Source organism: Ctenocephalides felis, unplaced genomic scaffold (assembly GCF_003426905.1).
Source record: "Ctenocephalides felis isolate EL2017-DRISC unplaced genomic scaffold, ASM342690v1 CF-g0.4_SCAFFOLD_00845, whole genome shotgun sequence".
Lineage (NCBI taxonomy): Eukaryota > Metazoa > Arthropoda > Insecta > Siphonaptera > Pulicidae > Ctenocephalides > Ctenocephalides felis.
This window is the reverse complement of record NW_020536999.1, coordinates 13,293,671-13,314,016: the sequence shown is the minus strand read 5'-3', so window position 1 is coordinate 13,314,016 and position 20,346 is coordinate 13,293,671. Positions and strand designations below refer to the sequence as shown.

General features: G+C 30.0%; 1 protein-coding gene across 2 annotated transcripts in view; it reads left to right on the top strand.

Moving 5' to 3' along the window:
- The window catches only part of LOC113376291, a 33,142-nt gene extending 14,732 nt beyond the window's left edge, over positions 1-18,410 (top strand). The window contains exons 2-5 of one of the 2 annotated variants that reach the window (XM_026616202.1): positions 6,736-7,017; positions 15,122-15,234; positions 17,728-18,018; positions 18,095-18,410. In XM_026616202.1, the coding sequence (XP_026471987.1) occupies positions 6,736-7,017; positions 15,122-15,234; positions 17,728-18,016 (684 nt within the window). In that variant the 3' untranslated portion in view covers positions 18,017-18,018; positions 18,095-18,410. Of the gene's footprint in view, positions 1-6,735; positions 7,018-15,121; positions 15,235-17,727 lie in introns of both variants that reach the window. The other variant, XM_026616197.1, reaches the window with a different exon arrangement.
- The last annotated feature ends 1,936 nt before the right edge of the window (positions 18,411-20,346 follow it).

Sequence of the window (20,346 nt, the reverse complement as noted above, 5' to 3'; positions counted from 1 at the left end):
TATATATTGTAGTTTGTACACGTTTCTTGTGTGATCTTGACCTCACCATTGAAATGGCGATGTGAGATTGTGAATTGTGAGATCAGCTGATCGATTGTCGCAAAGAAAAAGGAAATCACGTAAAAACAATACAAATTAATTATAAGAAATTCAATTATCTGATTTTTTAAAATGATAAATATTCTTATACCGGCACAAGACTTCTAAAAAAAATAATAATAGGGATACTGACTTCTATATCGTTTTAAGACCTTATGATCATTCTGAAAAATCCCAATTTTTCGTTTAAAATGTAAGTCGGTAAGTGCCTCAGAAATTTATCTGTCATGTTTTCGAATAAATTTTAAACTTATGAATGCTTTTGTACCATTTTACTGTTTTAATCTTTATTTTACTTAATATTTCGAAAAGTCCCAGTCATGTGGTTTAAAGCACAATGATAAAATCAATATTAACGAAAAAATTGTTAGGAACTAAACATGATACAAAATGTTTTTAAACGTAAAAAAATAGATTTTGATAATCATACTACTATATGTAAACTTTTCAGGCATATATTTTTTATTAATTAACGCAAAAATAGGGTGCAATTACAATACATACTGACAAAAGTTATATCAAAATCATGTTGTGAAATATAAGTATCCAAGATTTTGCATGTTTTATTAAAATTCTCTACCACTCGCATGCAAATGACATTATTTTCGATTTTAATTAACATAAAATATACAATTCCAAATGTTATTCTGGTCTTTAAACTTTATCTAACATTTCAATGTAAATTTAAATTTTTATATGTTACGAATGGTGAGAGATATAAACAGTAGCTTATCTTTAAAAATAAAATTTGTAATAGAGTTATATGAAGCCGATAAGACAACAGTTTATTTATTTATTCACATAATAATTTTTATGTTTTTATGTATTTGTATTATTTAGTATAATGGTTAAGAACATGGGTTAAAACAAACTAGTTCCGGGTTTGATCACAACCTCGGACTGCTTGATATCAAGCAGTATGATATCAATTTCCTCTTGATGCTATAGATAAAAAATACTCGAGGAAAAATCGCCTTTGGTGAGCTTAGCTGTTACTTAAATACTATGAAATTATACAAAATTTCAAATAAAATTTAAAATTTATTTATTATATAACCAACATTTTGGAAAACCGGTTTTTGAATAGTATATTTTCCTAAAAAGTCGGTATCAACCGGTTTTCAGTTATTTATAAAATAAAATATGGAACCAAAAACTTTAACAAATAATTTTAACATAAATTTTCGTGTGATTAAAATAGTTTTTGACTAAAATTATATACTTTTCATTTTTTTTAATAATACTTTTTCGTGCAATTATGGGTGCAAATTTTAGTAGGTCTAACCGTGTCAAAGATACTGGGCAAAAAGTGCCAAAAAAGGAAATTTAGTTTTTGAGAGAACGATGGTGTGTAATAAAATAATAAAAATGGGTATAAAAATGGTTAATAAAAATAGGAAAATATAAAAAATGTCAGTCCAATCTTCTAACCCATGCAGAGCGATATTCCAAATGTGTTTTACACATACATTTTTGTGTTTGTACTATAATATAGTACATTACTCTGTTTATATGTGTATAAGAAGAGAATGAATATGTTACCGTAAGAAATGCCGGTGGCAAGGCCAAAAAAAAATCCATCTGTGCTGGAAATGGCGATTGCGACTCGAAACCATAATGATCACTAAAAAATAACGGAACATTACACATAAATGTGCGCGATTGTTGCCATTCATATATTATACACATATGCTGAATAAATATATATATATATGTACGTACTTTTAGCATTCAATTATGATCAATATTTCATACCGATGCGGAAATAATATTGAAATATTTTATGCAAAATATGCTGTAGTGAAGTAAATTGCCTCTAGGAAAACCTGGCGTTAGTACAACCCAAGAATAAGGATCAAATTTTTCTTCTCCACATTATACAGAAAAATTTACATAAATACTGTACGAAAAACTACTTGAATGCTATGTATTTTCTGTGTGATCAAACGTTTTACACATAAATCCTAACTTCACGTATGTGTTATCAAAGACATATCACACAGTTGCACTTATGATAAAATTATTATTTGACGCTTGTGCATTTTGAAGGTTTGATTTTATGTGTGAAACGCCTGTTGGCACAGCAAATACATACATGTTTGTCAGTTTGTTACTACCAACTCATACGAATATAGATCCGTAACATAGAAATACCATAACATTTCTATTTCATCCAAAATTGACACCATAATCTTGTACAAAAGCCTTAAGTCAATCCACGATTTTTTTAGGTTTGATCTCATGGTGTATTTTTTATGGTTTTATCTGCTCATCCCAATTTTTTTCCTCCTTCAATTCCCTGTATTTTTGCTCTTTCACCAAATAGTCAATAAGATGCATTTTTATCTACCTAACCTTTTCATTTCTAATATTATGCAATTCATAGGCGTCACATAATAATTGCATGTATTTATAGTTACGTGCCACTGACCTTTTCTGGTAGCAGTTGATTATATGTCTTCTGAGATGTTAATTATATATATATATATATATATATATATATATATATTTATATTAGGTTGTCAAATATCTCCCTTCCGCTTTCTTGCTTGAAATTCAAAAGACAAAAAGGCGGAAGGGAGATATTTGACAACCTAATATACTAATGATAAAATTTACCATGGGTTACTGGTAACATAGCATAGCTATATTATCCAAGAATACCCATCAGATTTAGGGGAGGTGGGTTTGAAAAGAACTTACGAAATTACATGCATATAGAAGTAACATACCACGTGTATTCAATTTTTACCTGTATTTTCAAAAATAAATCAAAAGCGGGGTAATTTTAAGTATCATGACGTATCACCAAGGGAGAGGGGTGATCCAAAAATCCCTAAAGAAAATCAATCACGTGATTATTGGACGCTTCTTTAGTTCGCCGTTCAAAATCAGAAAATATCTTAGTATAAATAAATTTCTTAGTATCAGAAATATTCCTTATTCTAACCAATGAAAATTAAATTTACTTTCAAACAGTATCTATCAATTATTGATTATTTGTACAAGATTCACTTTCAATTTCCTTGGAATTGTTTTTGATTCGGTAGTCAATATTTTTTCCTCTACAAAGTTCGCCTCTTTTAAAAGCTTTTACATTTTATCGTGACATTCCTCATAAAACTAGTTATTATATTATCTATCTTCGCCGTGCTCGGTATTTCTGCATAAAAATATGGGAGAAATGTTAAGCTCTCGGCGGTTCCGCAGATGAAGAAGTGCGTTCACTCACTCACTCATTCACTTCCTTATTTGCGTTGAATATTTTAATGCGTTTCATTTCTGACATTTTATTACTCTCGTTTCAATTGAGCACTTAAACGACGGGTAAAAGAATGTTAGATGTCTGTTATATGAATGCTGATGCCCAGTACTTCAGTTAATCTTTATATTTAAACAACTTTTCATAGGCCTGTAATATTTCACACCGGTCAGTTTGAGCACAAAATTTTATCCCAGCCAGAAAAGTGTAAGAAGCAATTTTTTTGCCTAGATTTCACAACTTATCAAATAAAAATGGCACCTTAACTTACATAAGAAAGTTTCGACGTACGAGCCATCAAAAGTGCGTTACGAGCAAGATTTTAGGTACGAACTTAGAGCGAGTAAGAGTTTTCTAGAAAAATGTTGAAGACAAAATGAAAATATGAAAAATTTGTCAGTTGCAGCAATGATTTTCCTACTATAGAAATAGTTTGGCTGTTTTTTGATAGTAAATTCTTTCATAGTTAGTCATTTCAATCATATATCTATATTAATTGTGTAGTAATGATTTACCCACCACTGAGAATTATTTTAACGTTTGAAATTTTGACTACACAACATTTTAGTGATTGTACAGTTATATATGTGGGAGTTTGCGTTTTTTGTACTTTTTATACATTTACAAAATATTTGTTACTTTCATAACCATAAGTACACAGAAAATGACCATTTCCCTTGAATTAAAGTATGAAATTATTGAGAAATATGAGGATGGTTATAGTTACATCATATATGTACTAAGTTTGAACAGAATGAGTTGATGATAATAAGCAACTTTCTGTGCTCCAAAACAGATTTGTAGATACCAATCATCCCGAAAAAGTTACAATATTTCGGGAAATGGGAGTTGTTCAACGAAACATCATTTCCACAATATCTGGAATGGACAGACAAAATAATAATTTAATCAATAAATAGTTTTTTTATATTCAAATAATTTAGCAAAAACCACAATGCTGGTAAGAATTAATGTGCTTAGCGATGGGATATAGACGTATTAGATCTATTAGATGTACAATTCACAATTTTCAAAGATAACGAACAACCAATATACAAAATACAATGAAGGAATGCTAAAATAATTTTGTGTTTGATTTTATGAAACTTGATATTAAGTTTTCGTTTAGAGCATCTTCAAATGTTGAGGTCCTGTATATCCATTGATTCGCAGAAATCTTTTCGCTTTTGTGAAAAGAGAGTAAATTTATGACATTACAATGTATTTATACGGAAAAAATTGCTTCGAGATACGAGCATGATTACGGAATGAATTAAACTCGTATATTGGGATACCACATTAAAAAAAATAAGTAGCCGAGATGCATAAATGTAACCAATTGCCTTAACAGTAAAATATCACAAGTGATAATTAGATTCTGGATCAGTGTCAAATTCGCGTGCACCATCAATTTCCTTTTCTATCATAAATCTAATTTATCGCCGCTTAGCATTATTATCGCGAATCGTGTGAAATTGACCTTATAAACCTCGACAAAATCACTTTATCTAGTTGTTGTCGGAGTTTCGAGTGTTCCAATTAGACAACGGTAGCGACTCGGCTGGATTGTAATTTTAAAAACTGTAAAACCGGTTCGCCGGCAGCATTCTCTCTCTATTGAAAACAACTATTCGAAAAGTGAAGAAAAAATAGCAAATCTGTTGATATTATAGGTATATATGCACATAGGAAGTGTGCTTGGAGCAGAAAACAAGCACAGGGCCGGAGGTGAAAGAATTATTATATGTCTACAAATTGATTGTACAAAAGGTGTGATTTTTCACTTTGGTGAAACTTGATTGTTGAACAATAAACGTCCGTATTATAAGCTGGTGTGATGATTTGATTAACTAACTACGTCGGTCGTCAATCAATCCTATTCTATTTCTGTTAGTAATTGGTTGATCTATTGGTAGCTAAGAAGAAACCGTCAAAAATCTTTGCCTATGATGTTTATACGGGCGTTTATTAACTTCCCGAAGGAGAACTTTGTTTTCATAAAAAAATTCGATTCGCTAATTTTGTTTTATCGATCTTTCAAGCCATTCTGAATCGATTGAGACCAAATTTGGAAAAAGTATGTGTGTGTGAGTGTATGTGTGTGTGTGTAACGACTGTACCGATTTCAAAAATCTAAAAGCCATTTGATGTATCTCAATGAGGACTAGCGTTTCTGAGTTTTGTGCGACGATCGGCCGAGCCGTTTCTTTGTAAATTCAGAAAAGAGAAAAACTTTTCGTCCACGTTTTAGCCCGCAGTTCTGAATCGATTTTGAAAATTCAAAAACCGTTTGAAAGATATTGGTTGGGAATCGTGCTGATTAGTTTTCGGTAAAGATCGGCTGGGCCATTTTTATGTAAAAAATCAACGATTTTTATGATTTTTTTTATATTAGATACCATAGTCTATATTATATATATTATAGATCATACTAAAATATCACGACCCTACGACAAGTCGTTTAATTTTAAAAATTCGTCAAAGTTTGCAAAAAGTAGTATCGTTTTTTTGGCGTTTGTCAAAATTAGACCTTTCATCGATGTTTGCTCAAAAACGCCTGAACCGATTTTAAAATTTTAATACCCTATCGACATATTTCTGTGTGGATTAACTTGTCTCAGTTTTTTTGCGATGATCTGCTGAGCCTTTTTTTTGTAATTTGGAAAAAGGTGTTAAACGTTTTCGTCCACACTTAAGCTTATACTACCGAATCGATTTAAAAAAATCAAAAACTGCTCGGAAGATATTAGTTGGGAATGATACGAATTAGTTTTTGGTGAAAATCTATCGAGCCGTTTTCTTGTAATTAACTGTTGAAAAAATAATTAAGCCGATTTTTATGGAACTATTTTAGCGATGTATATAATGGTCTTATAGAACTTACTGAAATATTACGGCCTTAAGCCGTAGTTTAATTTTGAAAATTCATCAAAGTTAGAGAAAATGAGTTGTGTTAGAGAAATGACGTTTGTTAAAGTTAAAATAAGACGATATACTTGGTATAACGATAGAGTGTTCGTTCGTTTTCAATGATATGTGATAAATCAACTCGGAATACTTTTAATCACTAATAAATTAATTTGTTTTTTATTGATGAGGTCGATTATACGCACATATCGGGAAGTGCATGTAACTTGGCTCAAGGCAAAATACCAAAACTAACCAGTTTGAATTTTTGATACTGTCAACTACACAAAACCAACCCGCAAATAGCAAAAATTTCAAAATGACATTAGTATTCCGGGAAGAAGGCTATATATTAATCCTCATTTCATCAATGAATGACACCAAAAATGAATTTATTAAAGCATTTATTCACTATATGTTTTTTCTAATATTTCAAACTGTTTATTTATTATTGTTTCTTTTTCCAGATAACCAACGATCCCGGCTTCATCCTCCTCGAAGGTGTTTCTCCGAATTCCTCCTCCGACTGGGACAACGAGGACGATTCTCCGGAAGATTCCAACGACGACGGCTATGATGTCGTCGGTCGTATGTCACCTACGCCGCCTGTTGCTGGCAGCAGGCGGAGCCATCAGCCGCAGCAGAAACAAACAGATCCTGGCTGCGATATTGTGTTCGAAGGCGCTTATGTTATCATCAATGGGAGGAGTAGTCTGTCCAATGGGGGAAAACATTCGAATCGAAGCAAGGTAATAAAATACAAACACTAACAATAAAACTACTAAATCAGAATCGGTTCTGGCGCCTAAAATAAAGGTGATTTTTGGGAATTCATATTAAAAAAACTACTTTATCAATCATTTCAAAATTTTGGGAATATATTTATACATGCTTTGAGAATACATAGTAAAATTCTTGAAGAAAAAAAATTAAATATTTTTTAAGTTATCGTCGATGTCCAACGGCGCGACAAAAAAAGGCCCTTTACTGCTGCAGTGATTCCGGCCTTCTACGTGGATGAAATTTAAAAAAGAAAAATGCTTGTTAAACTAGATAATATTTTCTGTAAAATGAACTACGATGAAGAAAAAAAATCAAAAATCGACAAAATGACGGCGTTTTTTTAAAAAAAGTCTAATTTTACCCAAAATTTTGGTCGTTTTTGGACTGCCAAAATTCGATTTTTGATCCGATCAAAAAATCGATAGTTCGTTTTACGAAGAACTATACATAGAACATGTAAAAAAAATTCGATAGTGATCGGATCATTTGTTTTTGAGTAATCACTGCAGCAAATTCGGATTATGCTGTTTCGAGAAAAACGCGTTTGAAGATAAAATAATCGTTATACTATATACTATATATATACTCTTTAAATGGCTGTAGCACAAAAACTAAGATATCGATTTAAAATTTTGATATGTTATTTTTAAAGGTATAACCTATTGAAATATGGAAAAATTGAAAATTCGATTTTTTGAAAATTTCACACTAGTTGTGCCCCCTAATCGTTGAAATTTTTTCGCTGAAATTTATTATGTTGATAGACAATACGGTTCTAAAGAACATACTAAAATTTTATTGCTCTCCGGCAAGTCGTTTAATTTTAAAAATCATTAAAGTTTGAAAAAAATGATAATCAAAAATTGTGTCAAAAGTCGCTTTTGTGATGTGATGAGTCAAAATTTGAATATCACAAATTTAAAAGCCATTTTTTGGAATCAGTGGAACAATAAGTCTACAAAACTTCTCCAGTTATGTAAAAAATATTACTATTAATTTAAATCATTAAATAATATCAGGTACTACGTACATGATATATGTAATCATGCAGTTGAAAATTTTATTTAAATATCTAGATCTCAATTTCGGTTGATTATGTCAATTATTACACATTTCGGGAAGTTTAAGTTATTTTTTAAAACTTTAAATTTTTGTATCAGTGTCAAAAATAAATCACTAAAATAAAAATACTGTTTTATGCGTGATTGCCTAAAATCATTGAATTCAATGGAATTTGGTTTTATAATGTAATAACACTTCATATAATTCAGAATTTTGTTACTTTTTACTATATGCAAGAATAAGAACCCTAGTTAAAAATCATCTAATATAAAATATATTTTTATGTCTTCAAATTGACCGAGTAAATTTTCTTCTTCAATTTCCGAGTTGGTTTAAGACAAAATGTCACTTTCAACTAGTTAATATTATAACGAATTTAACTGGCTGATATCTCTCAATGCAAGCAGTTTTGTTATAACACTATTTAACGATATTTAACAAAGTCTACAAATTACCAACCGGTAAAATGACTACTGACGAACAATACGCAATATCGCTGAATTTTATTTTTAATCGTCTAATTTTATTTGAAAACCTCACGAAGCGTGCCGTCCGCTTGCGGGCATTGAAGAAAGTACGACACAGGAACAGGCAGAGGCAGCCGACCATGATGTTGCCAGAGAACCAACTTTATGAACACTATGAAATACAAACTGATGATCATATCGAGATAAATCTGTCAACGAACTGGAATTTGTGATAAATTGATATTGAGACCAGGTGATGGATTATAGAAGTAACTAGATTTCAAAGCAATGCGAAGAAGACTAATCAGACAAAAGTAAAAGATGAGGAAGAATTTTGACTTTAGGTTGTCTTACAATGAAGTAATAATTTAATTAAAGATGTATCATTTTATTACACATAATCTAAGGTTGTCCTTAGTTCTTGTGTTTAATCATTTTCGAATCTGCGCAGAAGCAAGGAAAATTGATGTGCTTAACAGTTAAAGCTTCCATCTTCCAAGACATTTTGTACATCTAAATAAAAAAACGACAAAACTCAAGTCACGAGATGCTCTTTCCCAATATTTTCCTTATCAGTTTTTCACTTTCCTTAGAGTAAGTTATAGTAATCGCAAAAAAATTAAAAATGAAATTTTTTATATAAATTTTCGTTTCAAAGCATTTTGAACATTTTGGCATACCTTAGAAAAAATGGATGTATGTGTGTGTGTGTGCGGATACAAATTTTCGCCGACGATTTCGGAATCACGGTTCAACCGATTGATAAGGAGACGTTCTGATTAGTTTTTGGACAAGGCAGGTCCATCCGTTTTGAAGATACAGAGCAAAAAGTGCCAAAAATGGTAATTCAGTTTTCAAGAGAACGACGCGTCCGATTTCAATAATTCAAAAAACATTTTACTTGTATTGACTAAATCAAGAACTGATTTTTGGTGAGGTAGGTCTAATTTTTGGTATGGAAAGTTCCAGCAATTTGCCTTAAGGCACGATGCCATGCCACTAGTTTAGTTCTTAATATCAAGACATCATCAGAAAGAATATTAGGAAGAAAAAGAATATCTTCAATAGTAAAAAGTGATATATGATATATTAATTTACTTACACTATTTACCACAAGCCATAATAAATTATTCACAAGTGTTTATTATCTTCATTCAAGATCAAAAGAACTTAAGGAAGAAAATAGAGATCAAGTGAAAGATCACACACATTATACAAGATCAAGTCAAAACATACTTTTTATTTGCCATTCTTTTTCTCATTTGCATCATTTTAAAATATATGACTTCATTCTAGTAACTAAAAATACACATGATGCTTGGTGGGGCAGGGAGGTAATTTTAAGTCTTACCACATATCATCAAGATGATCCCAAGAGGGTCAAAAAATTCTTAAAAAATCGATCACGTGATTAGGGGGCGTCTATTAATCATATGTGGTTTTTAGGGGAGGGGGGGTTTACAAAAAATCATATTTATTTTTTAACTAATTTTTTTCAAATATTTTCAAAAAACATTCGATTTTTTTTTCTTGTGACCAAAAATACACGTAATGCTTGATGGGGGAGTGGGGTTAATTTCAAATATTACCAAGGGGGAGGGCAAAAAATCCATCACGTGATTAATGGACACTACTAAGTTAATATGCGACGAATATATTAAAACTTGCTTCTCAATTTCTTACATATCTCCTTAATCATAATAAATACAGTGAAACTTACAAATTTTATGAATATAATGATAAATAATATTTCCAAAAGTATATGCATTAAATTTTGAATTTATCATTTAAAACATCTTCATGAACATTTTATATCGAATTTAAAACTATGATAAAGTAGAAATATTAATGTTTGAAAATTTATAGAAGGTATACCAACTAATATATTAATAATAATATTTCTATTACCAAGTAATATGAATATTACTAAATAATTATTATTAACATATGTTATATATACATATTTATATACATAATATATACATATATTGATATAATTATATAATAAATAAAATCATTAACTAGAATGTGATGCATTTACCATTAATTATCTAAGTTCTGAGAAGATAAACTGTCATGATTATGTATGTGAAAACGATAATATTACATAAGAAATAGTCTTTTTTAATGATAATGTTTTTTATTAAAATCGATATTTTATAATATATTACATAAACTTAAAACTTTATCTAAAATTCAATAGAACGCAATGTTATAACATTCAATTCCTGTTTATACAGGATGAATAGTTTATGCATTCGATATGTAATATATACATTATATATATATATATATATATATATATATATTTGTAAGTTGATTGCTTTCCCTGCACTTGTGCAAAGAGAAAAATTAGACAGAAGAGAAAGTGATCATGTACCATTTCCTCAATGTTTTGCCCTATTTTCAAATTCGCTTGAATTATCCAATCGTTGATAAAATTTACGACTTTTTTTAACATACGAGTTGAGTAAATTTATTTTTTGAAAAACGAAATAAGCTGTACAAAAAATTAAGTTTATCCTGAACAAACTTAAGTTTATACGTCATTGTGTAAATAAATGTGTTTTGGCTGTTCTTCGTCTACTAGGACATGAGGGGTCGACACATTTATTAACTTAATGATTGGTAATTCAGAAGAAAATTATTTCATCATTGTCGTATATTATTGATGTGTAATTGTAATATAACAATAATTTTCACAAATTAAATTAAGATTTGACATATATCGCCTAAGAAATTTTGCCTACCAAATCAAATGCTGAAACTGTGAACTCATTTACATAAGTGAAACGAGCCAAAATCTGAACAAACTCCTCGATTAATACAAAAATAATTTAGATAAACAGTAAAATATTCAAAGTCATCATAACAGAACACTACAATAATTTAAATTATAGATTTTTATCCAAAAATAAAAATTAGAAATACTATATTAGGACTAGGACAAAAATACTTCCTATAATGCAGTTTATAGAAACCGTGATTCCGATTGTGTTTAAATAGAGTAGGAGTCCTTTAGGTCAGCACCCAACAGTCCGGAAAGCCCGATAGTCCGGCATGTTTTTCGTTTTTTTTTTTCAGATAAAAACTACAAACGATCGAGGGCTTTTAGTACGTTTTGAGGGTGATTCGGAATCATTCGGAAGGACTTGCTTTTGCTCAGTAATCTTTGTGTCCATGGTAAATTCCGTTTTGTCTATGTTTATGAACAAAGTATGTTGTACGAAATACGTAGTCCCTAAATCGGACTAGATATCATCAAATTTTTGTTTTTTGTAAAAATAACAAAAATGGTTAAATATGTAAATAATGGTTAAAAATATATATTATATATTGTAAAAAATGTAAAATAAGCTTATAGTTTAATTAATAACCTAATTATTTCTATAATTATTTGTCTAGAATTTTTGATAGTCTGATAAAGGGGTCGGTCCCGAGCAAGCCTGATTCAAGGACTTCTACTGTATATATATATATATATATATATATATATATATATATATATATATATATATAAATTCCATATTATAGTCAGTATGTACATAACGGCGAGTCAATGCCAGTACAATGCCGTTGACAGAATTTTCAGTTATGTTTCGCGTACGTGGTTAAACAAAGACCAACATGCGTAATTATAAATAATAACATTTATTTAGAGAATATAATAGAGAATTTTACCTACATTTGTTAGTATTAGAACGGTACTTCCGAGAACTGAAAATCTGCCAATGAAATTTGAATTTTCAAAATTGATATCACTACTGCATGATATCAAGTCGTTCGGACTGCAGATTTGACCCAGTAACTTCTAATTGATTCTATGACATTTGAAATTATTACATTGGAGGTGCTGCCCATCTAAAATATTTTCTAGTACAATTATCCTTATCATTTGATACTTTGATCGTTGTATAATCCATACTACCAATTTACTTCCAATAAACGTAATCGATAACGGCGATAAAATAGCCATTATTTTCAAGAAACTGTCGTAATATTTATACGCCAATGATGATAAAGGAGAATTTAATATCGTATAAAGCGTCATTAAAATATGAATGTAATTATGATTATTATTTTAAATAAAATATTTTTGGAATTATAAACATTTTCTACAGACATGTGCAGTGTCTCAGTTGAAATTTTCGCGATATTTATGACACTTTAATCATGAAAGTGCCGACTACGTATTTGCCGTTAGAAAACACACTTTTGTGACAAAATCAACAATAGAAATTTTGGGATTGTTTGTTCTGAGATATTTTTTACATTGATGCAAAAATAAATATTAAGGTATCACAAGAATTAAGTTCTAAGCAATCTCAGAAAACTTATGGCATCACGCCTTGAGGCAAATTGCTGAAACTTTCCGTGGAAATGAACCTCATTTAGAGAAATAAAGTAATTGCTGATTAATAAATTCTATAATATTTGTTCACATAGTGGATTATGTTAAAGAACGCCTAAACAAATATTGTTTTGGCAACTTTACTCATCATGTAATTGTGTTTGAAGAACTTCATGTAATTAAAATTAACATACATTCATTGACTGCTTGTATTTTTTTTACTTTTCCGCTGGCGATATAATCTCATTCTTTGAACAGCTGTAATATCTGCCTTGACTAAAAAATATTTTCTATTTTAATAACTTCAAAAATTTATAGAAACTACGAATAATATAGAAATAATACTTTCTAATCAATAAAATTAAGTTTAGTACACGGCACAAATTTTTAATTTGGTTTATTATTTTCAAGGAACAGGGTATATAATATTATTCTGATTCAGACATTTTTCATTAAATCAAGATTTGTACTACGATGTAACTTAAAAATGTTTATTTATTGTTGGCGATTTTCTTGTTGATATCGGTACGCATACAACGACACATCTCTATTCACATACACGACGATCAATCACAATCGACCCGTATTGAAATGATCTCATCGAGAGCGAAGGACGTACAGTTCTTGGCGTAACGCTATTTTCGTTGCATTTGTACGGATTTACACCTAAGTCGCGCCTAAAGAAGTTTTACTTCAAAAATATTATATAAAAAATAACTGATATTGTAGAAAAACAGCAAAATTTTCAAGACAAAATTTAATTTTCAATCATCAAGTGCCATGCACAAGATTAGATGTCTTTTTTTCGCCGGACCTTCAGCGTACGACTCAATATATATTTTTTGCGACATGTATATGTATGTTTTATTTTTATAATATACAATGTAGTTAAATTATCTATGTACATATATGTATATACAAAATCCCTGTTGTGTTCAGCGAACCTAAACGCCGCGATTCAGTCACCGCGCCGTTGCGTTACAGCAGCCTAGAAAATTGTTCTGAACGCGGTTGAAGAAAAAAAATCATATTATTCACGAATAACACGTTCGACGTTATTAAATTTACCTAAATAGATGTATAAATGACACTGAAGAGATGACATGATTTTTTTGCAAAATTTACGTCAAGATTGTTATGCGAAAGCAGGGCTGAGTGTTTTTTTTCAAAGTCTAGTAATTTTGATGAAAAGTGATAAGAAAGTAAAATTAGGAACTTGGGAAAATGACATATTTTCATTTGAAAGTTTTGCGGTTTTGAAAAATTTATATATATGATATGTTAATCAGTATGTGGAATAATAAATTAATGATTTTAGTTGTCCTTCTATAATTAATTTATCATTTAAACGAGGACACTACAATCGATCAATGATCGATCACAAATTACTACTAATACTCTAATTAAGATATTAGCTATTGTTTCTTTAAATGATATATAACAGACCATAAAAATAAAGTGGCATCAGAAAGAGACTGCGTTTGACATTTAGAGAACAAACACAATAATATCAAAGTTGGTAGTTAATTTTTATTAGACTTCCTATAAATATTGAATGGTAATAAGTATATTAAAGATCCTTTCCGAAACCTTCAGAGAAAGCGAAATCTCTGGGAAAACACTATATGGTCCTTTCCTTAATATGAATATTTTCTAATCTATTTGCACCCAGGCTCAAATTCTTCCAAATTGATAAAAATAAATCTCTGAAAGTTTTAGCTCTTAATATTAACTTTAAGATAGTCCACACTCCAACCAAAGTTTATATGAACTCATTGACAATTTTTTCTTTAATTTTCTCATCAGTACTTCTGTACTTAGTTCTTGCATGTTGCCCAAATCAACACATTTTGTTATTTTTTCTCCGAATGTCTAATATCTATCTATAGCTACTATTTTTTTTAATTGATGCATTTTTTAACAATTTGATCATGTATTTCTCAGAAAAAGCAATATGCAAATTGTATGAGGCATACAAAATTGCCAAGTGCGAGGTGAACTCGTGCACGAAGGTTGCATATACATAGTTTTTATCACTTTTACTTGCAGTAAGAAAATGATTCAATGAAACTTGTGGCAAAAAGATAGTTTTAAAAGTTTTTTTAGTGGAAACACTTTGCAGGTGCATAGTATCTATAATATTTATTTTATTTTTCAATTATTCTAATATTTTTTATTTTTTTTTTGCAGTTGCACATTCAATTCGACGACGATAAGTACTTACGAATATCCTTCGGAAGCTTCACTGTTAGAAGACACAGAAGTCTCTTCTCCAGTCAGCAATTCCTCTCCAGGACTCATTGGTAAATGAAAAAAAAATATACAATTTATAGTAACATAAGGAAAATATAGATAAAATTAAGTTTGCAAGAGATAAATCTACTAATTATATATTAGTCCCAATACATCAAAGTTGATAGAAGAATCAAAGATAAAAATAATCTTAACAGAATATATAACCTTTGCATTTTTTAAAATAGTAATCAGAATATATATAAGCGATTGGGGTCTACTTTAGCTCAAAATATTTGAATTAGTATTAACAAGAGTCCTAATTCCTCAATCTATCATTTTTCAAGGTAACTTTTTATACTTTAGTTCAATAACTCTTAATCTGACCATTTTTCAGACGGTCTCGAAGAATGAACAAAAATCTCATTTATTGTGTTATTGAAAATATCAGAAATGCAATTAGTGTATTTACCCGAGAATTTTTTCCTTATCATTTTATATACACCTCGCCAAGTCGAAATTATAATATACAACAACCAGATTTCTAATCTACTCAAAATATTTCTTCAATGCGTCAAGCGAATTCTCCAATTTATAATATTTATAAAGCTATATTCGCTGAAAATATATTTATCGCAACGAGAAAAATGTTATCTGAATCAAAATATTTTCGGAATATTATAATTCTCATTGTTTAGCAAAAAACTTAATCATCGGTTGTTATTTTATTCTAATGCCAGCAATTTTATCGCGGGAAATAGTTTATAAATATTATTGTAGGGAAATACAGACTGAACCATATTATGCGCTTTAATCAATTAATTTTAATTTAATTATTTTCTGAGTGGTTTTTGAGATAATAATTTGTTATCGACACGTATTAGTTTATATTGGCTGATAGGGCAATTGAAAACAGAAATATGTTTGTCACGGATAATATATTATGCCGGTTTTTGTGAACTGACAAACAAGTTTTTTGAACAGCTATCAGAACTGAAGACTTATCATTATTTAATAAATTTATTATTAGAATTATATAATTTAAATTTGAACATATTTTATATCTATTTTTTCGAAAACGGGCTGGACCGATTTCAAACATTTGTCATTCGATGTATCTCGATGAGGCTATTGTTAGTCAGTTTTGTGCGACGATCAGCCAAGCCGTTTCTTTGTAAATAACAGAAAAGTGAAATTTTTTTTCCACGTTTTAGCCCGCAGTTCTGAAAAGATTTTGCAAATTCAAAGACCGTTCGAAAAATATTGGTTGGGAATCGTGCTGATGAGATTTTGGTAGAGATCGGGCCGTTTTCTTGTAATAGTGTTAAAAAAATTTTTTTTGACGATTATTATTATTATTTTTTGACGATAGATACCATAGTCTTCTGGGTCATACTAAAAGATTACGGCCTTACGACAACTCGTTTAGCTTTAAAAATTCGTCAAAGTTTGCAAAAATTAGTATCGTTTTTTCGGCATTTGTCAAAATTAGACCTTTCATCGACGATTGCTCAAAAACGCCTGAACCGATTTCAGAATTTAAAAACCATTTGATCTGCCTCAATGAGGACTATTGCTTGTCAGTCCTGTGCGAAGATCGGCCGAGCCGTTTCTTCGCAATTTGAAAAAAGTGTTAAACTTTGTCTACATTTAGCTCATATACTACCGAATCGATTTTAAAAAATCAAAAACTGTTCGAAAGATATTAGTTGGGCATATTAGTTTTCGGTGAAATCACCGAGCCGTTTTCTTCTAATTAACTGTTGAAAAAAAAATTTGAGCCGATTTTTATGGAACTTTTTTTGGCGATATATTGCATGGTCTTATAGAACTTACTGAATTATTACGTCCTTACGACAAGTAGTTTAATTTTAAAAATTTATCAAAGTTAAAGAAAATTGTTTGTTTTGACGTTTGTTAAAATTAAAATTAGACGATTTACTTGGTATAACGATAAAGTATCTGGTCTATAATGAAAATGAATATTAAAGTCCTACGGAAACTGGTTCAATTATAAAAATTGTTGATTTTTGAAAATTTGCTTTTAGAAAATATTCCGAGTTAACGTGTTGGTTCGTTTTCAAATATGTGTAATAAATCCACTCGGAATACTTTTAATCACTCATAAATTAATTTATTTTCTATTGATTAAGTCGATTATTTACACATATCGAGAAGTTCATGTAACTTGCCTTAAGGCTAAATACCAATACCAACTAGTTATTATTAGAAATATTCGAATAACTATATATTTTTAGTTCGAACATATTTACAAAATTAACAATATCATTACTGCTTGATATCAGGCTGGCCGAAGTAGATGAACCATAACTCAAATTTGTCCTATATACAATATCAGGCTGGCCAAAGTGGCTGCGAAGTCAAAGCTTGTGAAATAAATCATACCGAAGTTATTATATTACACTAACGCGACTTACTTAGTGATTGACGGATATACTCGTCATGAGTTGATTCTAAGGAGTCACAGCTGGCTAATTGATCTTGCTCCAAATCTAATAATAATAAGTTACTTACTTCATTGCTAATCCTTTACTATTTCTTAGGAAGCGTCAACCTAGCCAGCTACACCCCCGTAAAATCCGGCCTACACACATCAGGCAGTACCTTCGAGCTAGGCGTCACCAGAACCTCTCCAACGGTCACCGACGGCGGCGGAGGAGGCCCAAAGGCGACTCGGCCTCGATCAACTCTCCCAATTCGCCCACTTCGACAGCCACAGTCCTTTCCATCGAAGGCGCCGAAGAAATGGGCGAAGGCTGCTTGAGACCTGCTTCGGATGACCAGACTGTTGCATGGAGCCAGGAGCAAGACGCCACGGATTTGTTGTTCTGAGGGTAATAGAACCTGTCGAGGAGGTTTATAATGTATTTGTATGTATATTCCATAGATGGTAATGTGATGTATTTTAAGGCGATGAGAAGCGGATAAAAGACATTTGAATAATATCAATATAAAGAATATTGTTAGGATAATGATGTATTTACACTTGAAGAAGGAAAATGGATATCTAGTTGGCCAATTTGGATTCGGCAATTAGAGAAAGATGTTCAGGTATTTAAAATTGTAGGAATGCTTAATGAAAATGTACTGAGTATAATATTATTACTATGCGATATAAAGAAGATAAGATATTGAAAATTGATTTCACTAATTTCACTGAACTGATATAAATGAGGTCAAAAAATACATTATTATACAGGGCGCCAATTCTGCGATAAAATAAAATTGTTATGGCAACACTATGTTACGGGTCTATCTTCGTATGAATTTGTAATAAATTGTCAAAAAGCTATGTATTGGCTGTGCGATCAGGCGTTTTACTCATAAAAGACATTTGAATAATATCAATATAAATTATATTGTTAAGATAATGATGTATTTACACTTGAAGAAGAAAACTGGATATCTAGTTGACCAATTTGGATCCAGAAATTAGAAAAAGATGTTGAGGTATTTAAAACTGTTGGAATGCTTAATGAAAATGTACTGAATTTAATAATATTATTACTATGCGATATAAAGAAGATAAGACATTGAAAATTGGTTTCAATAATTTCACTGAAATGATACAAATGAGGTTTAAAAATACATTATAGGGCGCCAATTCTGCGATAAAATAAAAATGTTATGCCAACGCTATGTTACAGGTCTATCTTCGTATAAATTTGTAATAAATTGTCAAAAATCTCTGTATTTGTTGTGCGATCAGGCGTTTTACTCATAAAACCTTACTTTACGTATGTAAAAAAAACGAAAATTAATTTTGAATATCTATTATCTCTATATCTAGTTAAGACATTAAGCATTCGATGATATAACTAAAGGAAGTAGTATAGAAATTTAATCGGCCAAGGTTTTTTCCACCAAGTAATGTATCTCGTTACAATTATGCCAAATTATGACAGTTATTGGTTTTAAAGACTGGCGTTGTGGTCTAAGATTTATTTAGGAGCCCAAACATATCCAGATTTGTCCTTCATCCAGCCATGTGTGTGTGGTTTAATTAATTAGTTATAAGTGTAACTAACATGTCTTTTTTTGAGTAATCTGATAATTACTAGAAAGATGCCCTTTTGATGAAATTCTTATTTCAAGTTCCTGCGTTTTGTAGGTTAGGTTTTATGTGTAAAACGCCTGATTGCACAGCAAATACATAGATTTTTAACAATTTATTACATGCACCCGTAACATAGCTTTAGCTTGTTTACTTTTTTATTCGAAACTTTATTTGTATTCTTCTTTTCATTCAAGTTCACAATATTTTCAGACTTGAACACTGAAAGTATTCCTGTTTCGCCACCCATAATGAATATTTCATTCTAAAAATAATGAACAAAATAATCTCAATATTCATAGAAATTCTAGTGATTACATCACAATAAATGAAAAATACTTTTTCATCAAAGAATGAACTGCAAATAATTTGCTTGTTATCAGGAAATGATACTTTCCTTTCCCAATAATAACAAACCTTCTAAACATTCTCTAAAGTAATTAAAAAGCATAGTTAACGATAGAAAATTTAATAATGCTTAATAACATCATCAAATTAATATTTATTAAATTTGAATATTTTATCAAAAAACAAACATGATTCACACCTTCTTGTTTTAACATATTTACAACATTTTGAAAATGATTCATTTGTATGAAATACATAAATAGACAAAATTTGCTTTTCTATAAGGTATACCTCAACCATTTCCAGCATTAGATCCGACTGTAACCATCACATCAGAAGATATTTATTCAACTCTGTATATAATACATCTTTTTCATAATATATATTTTGACCATACATTCTATAAAATATTGATTATTACTATATACATTTTTTTAGTATTATATAATAAAATTAATAAAGGATATACTTATTTAACAATATCAAACAAAGTTTGCTCAATTTACTCGGTATATAAATTTTGATTTTATAGTACTCATAATTTTGCTTCCAATATAGATACACCTGTAACATAGCGTTACCATAACATTTCTAATTTATCGGATTATTGGCTCAAATATTTTAATTTTTTAATGCAAAAAGTTGTCATGTTTTAAGAGTACTACTAACTACTGGTAGCCACTGACCGTTTCTTCACAATTCAAATATAACGAAGTTTATTCATATAACTATCAGCCTAGATAGGATATCGAAAAGGTTT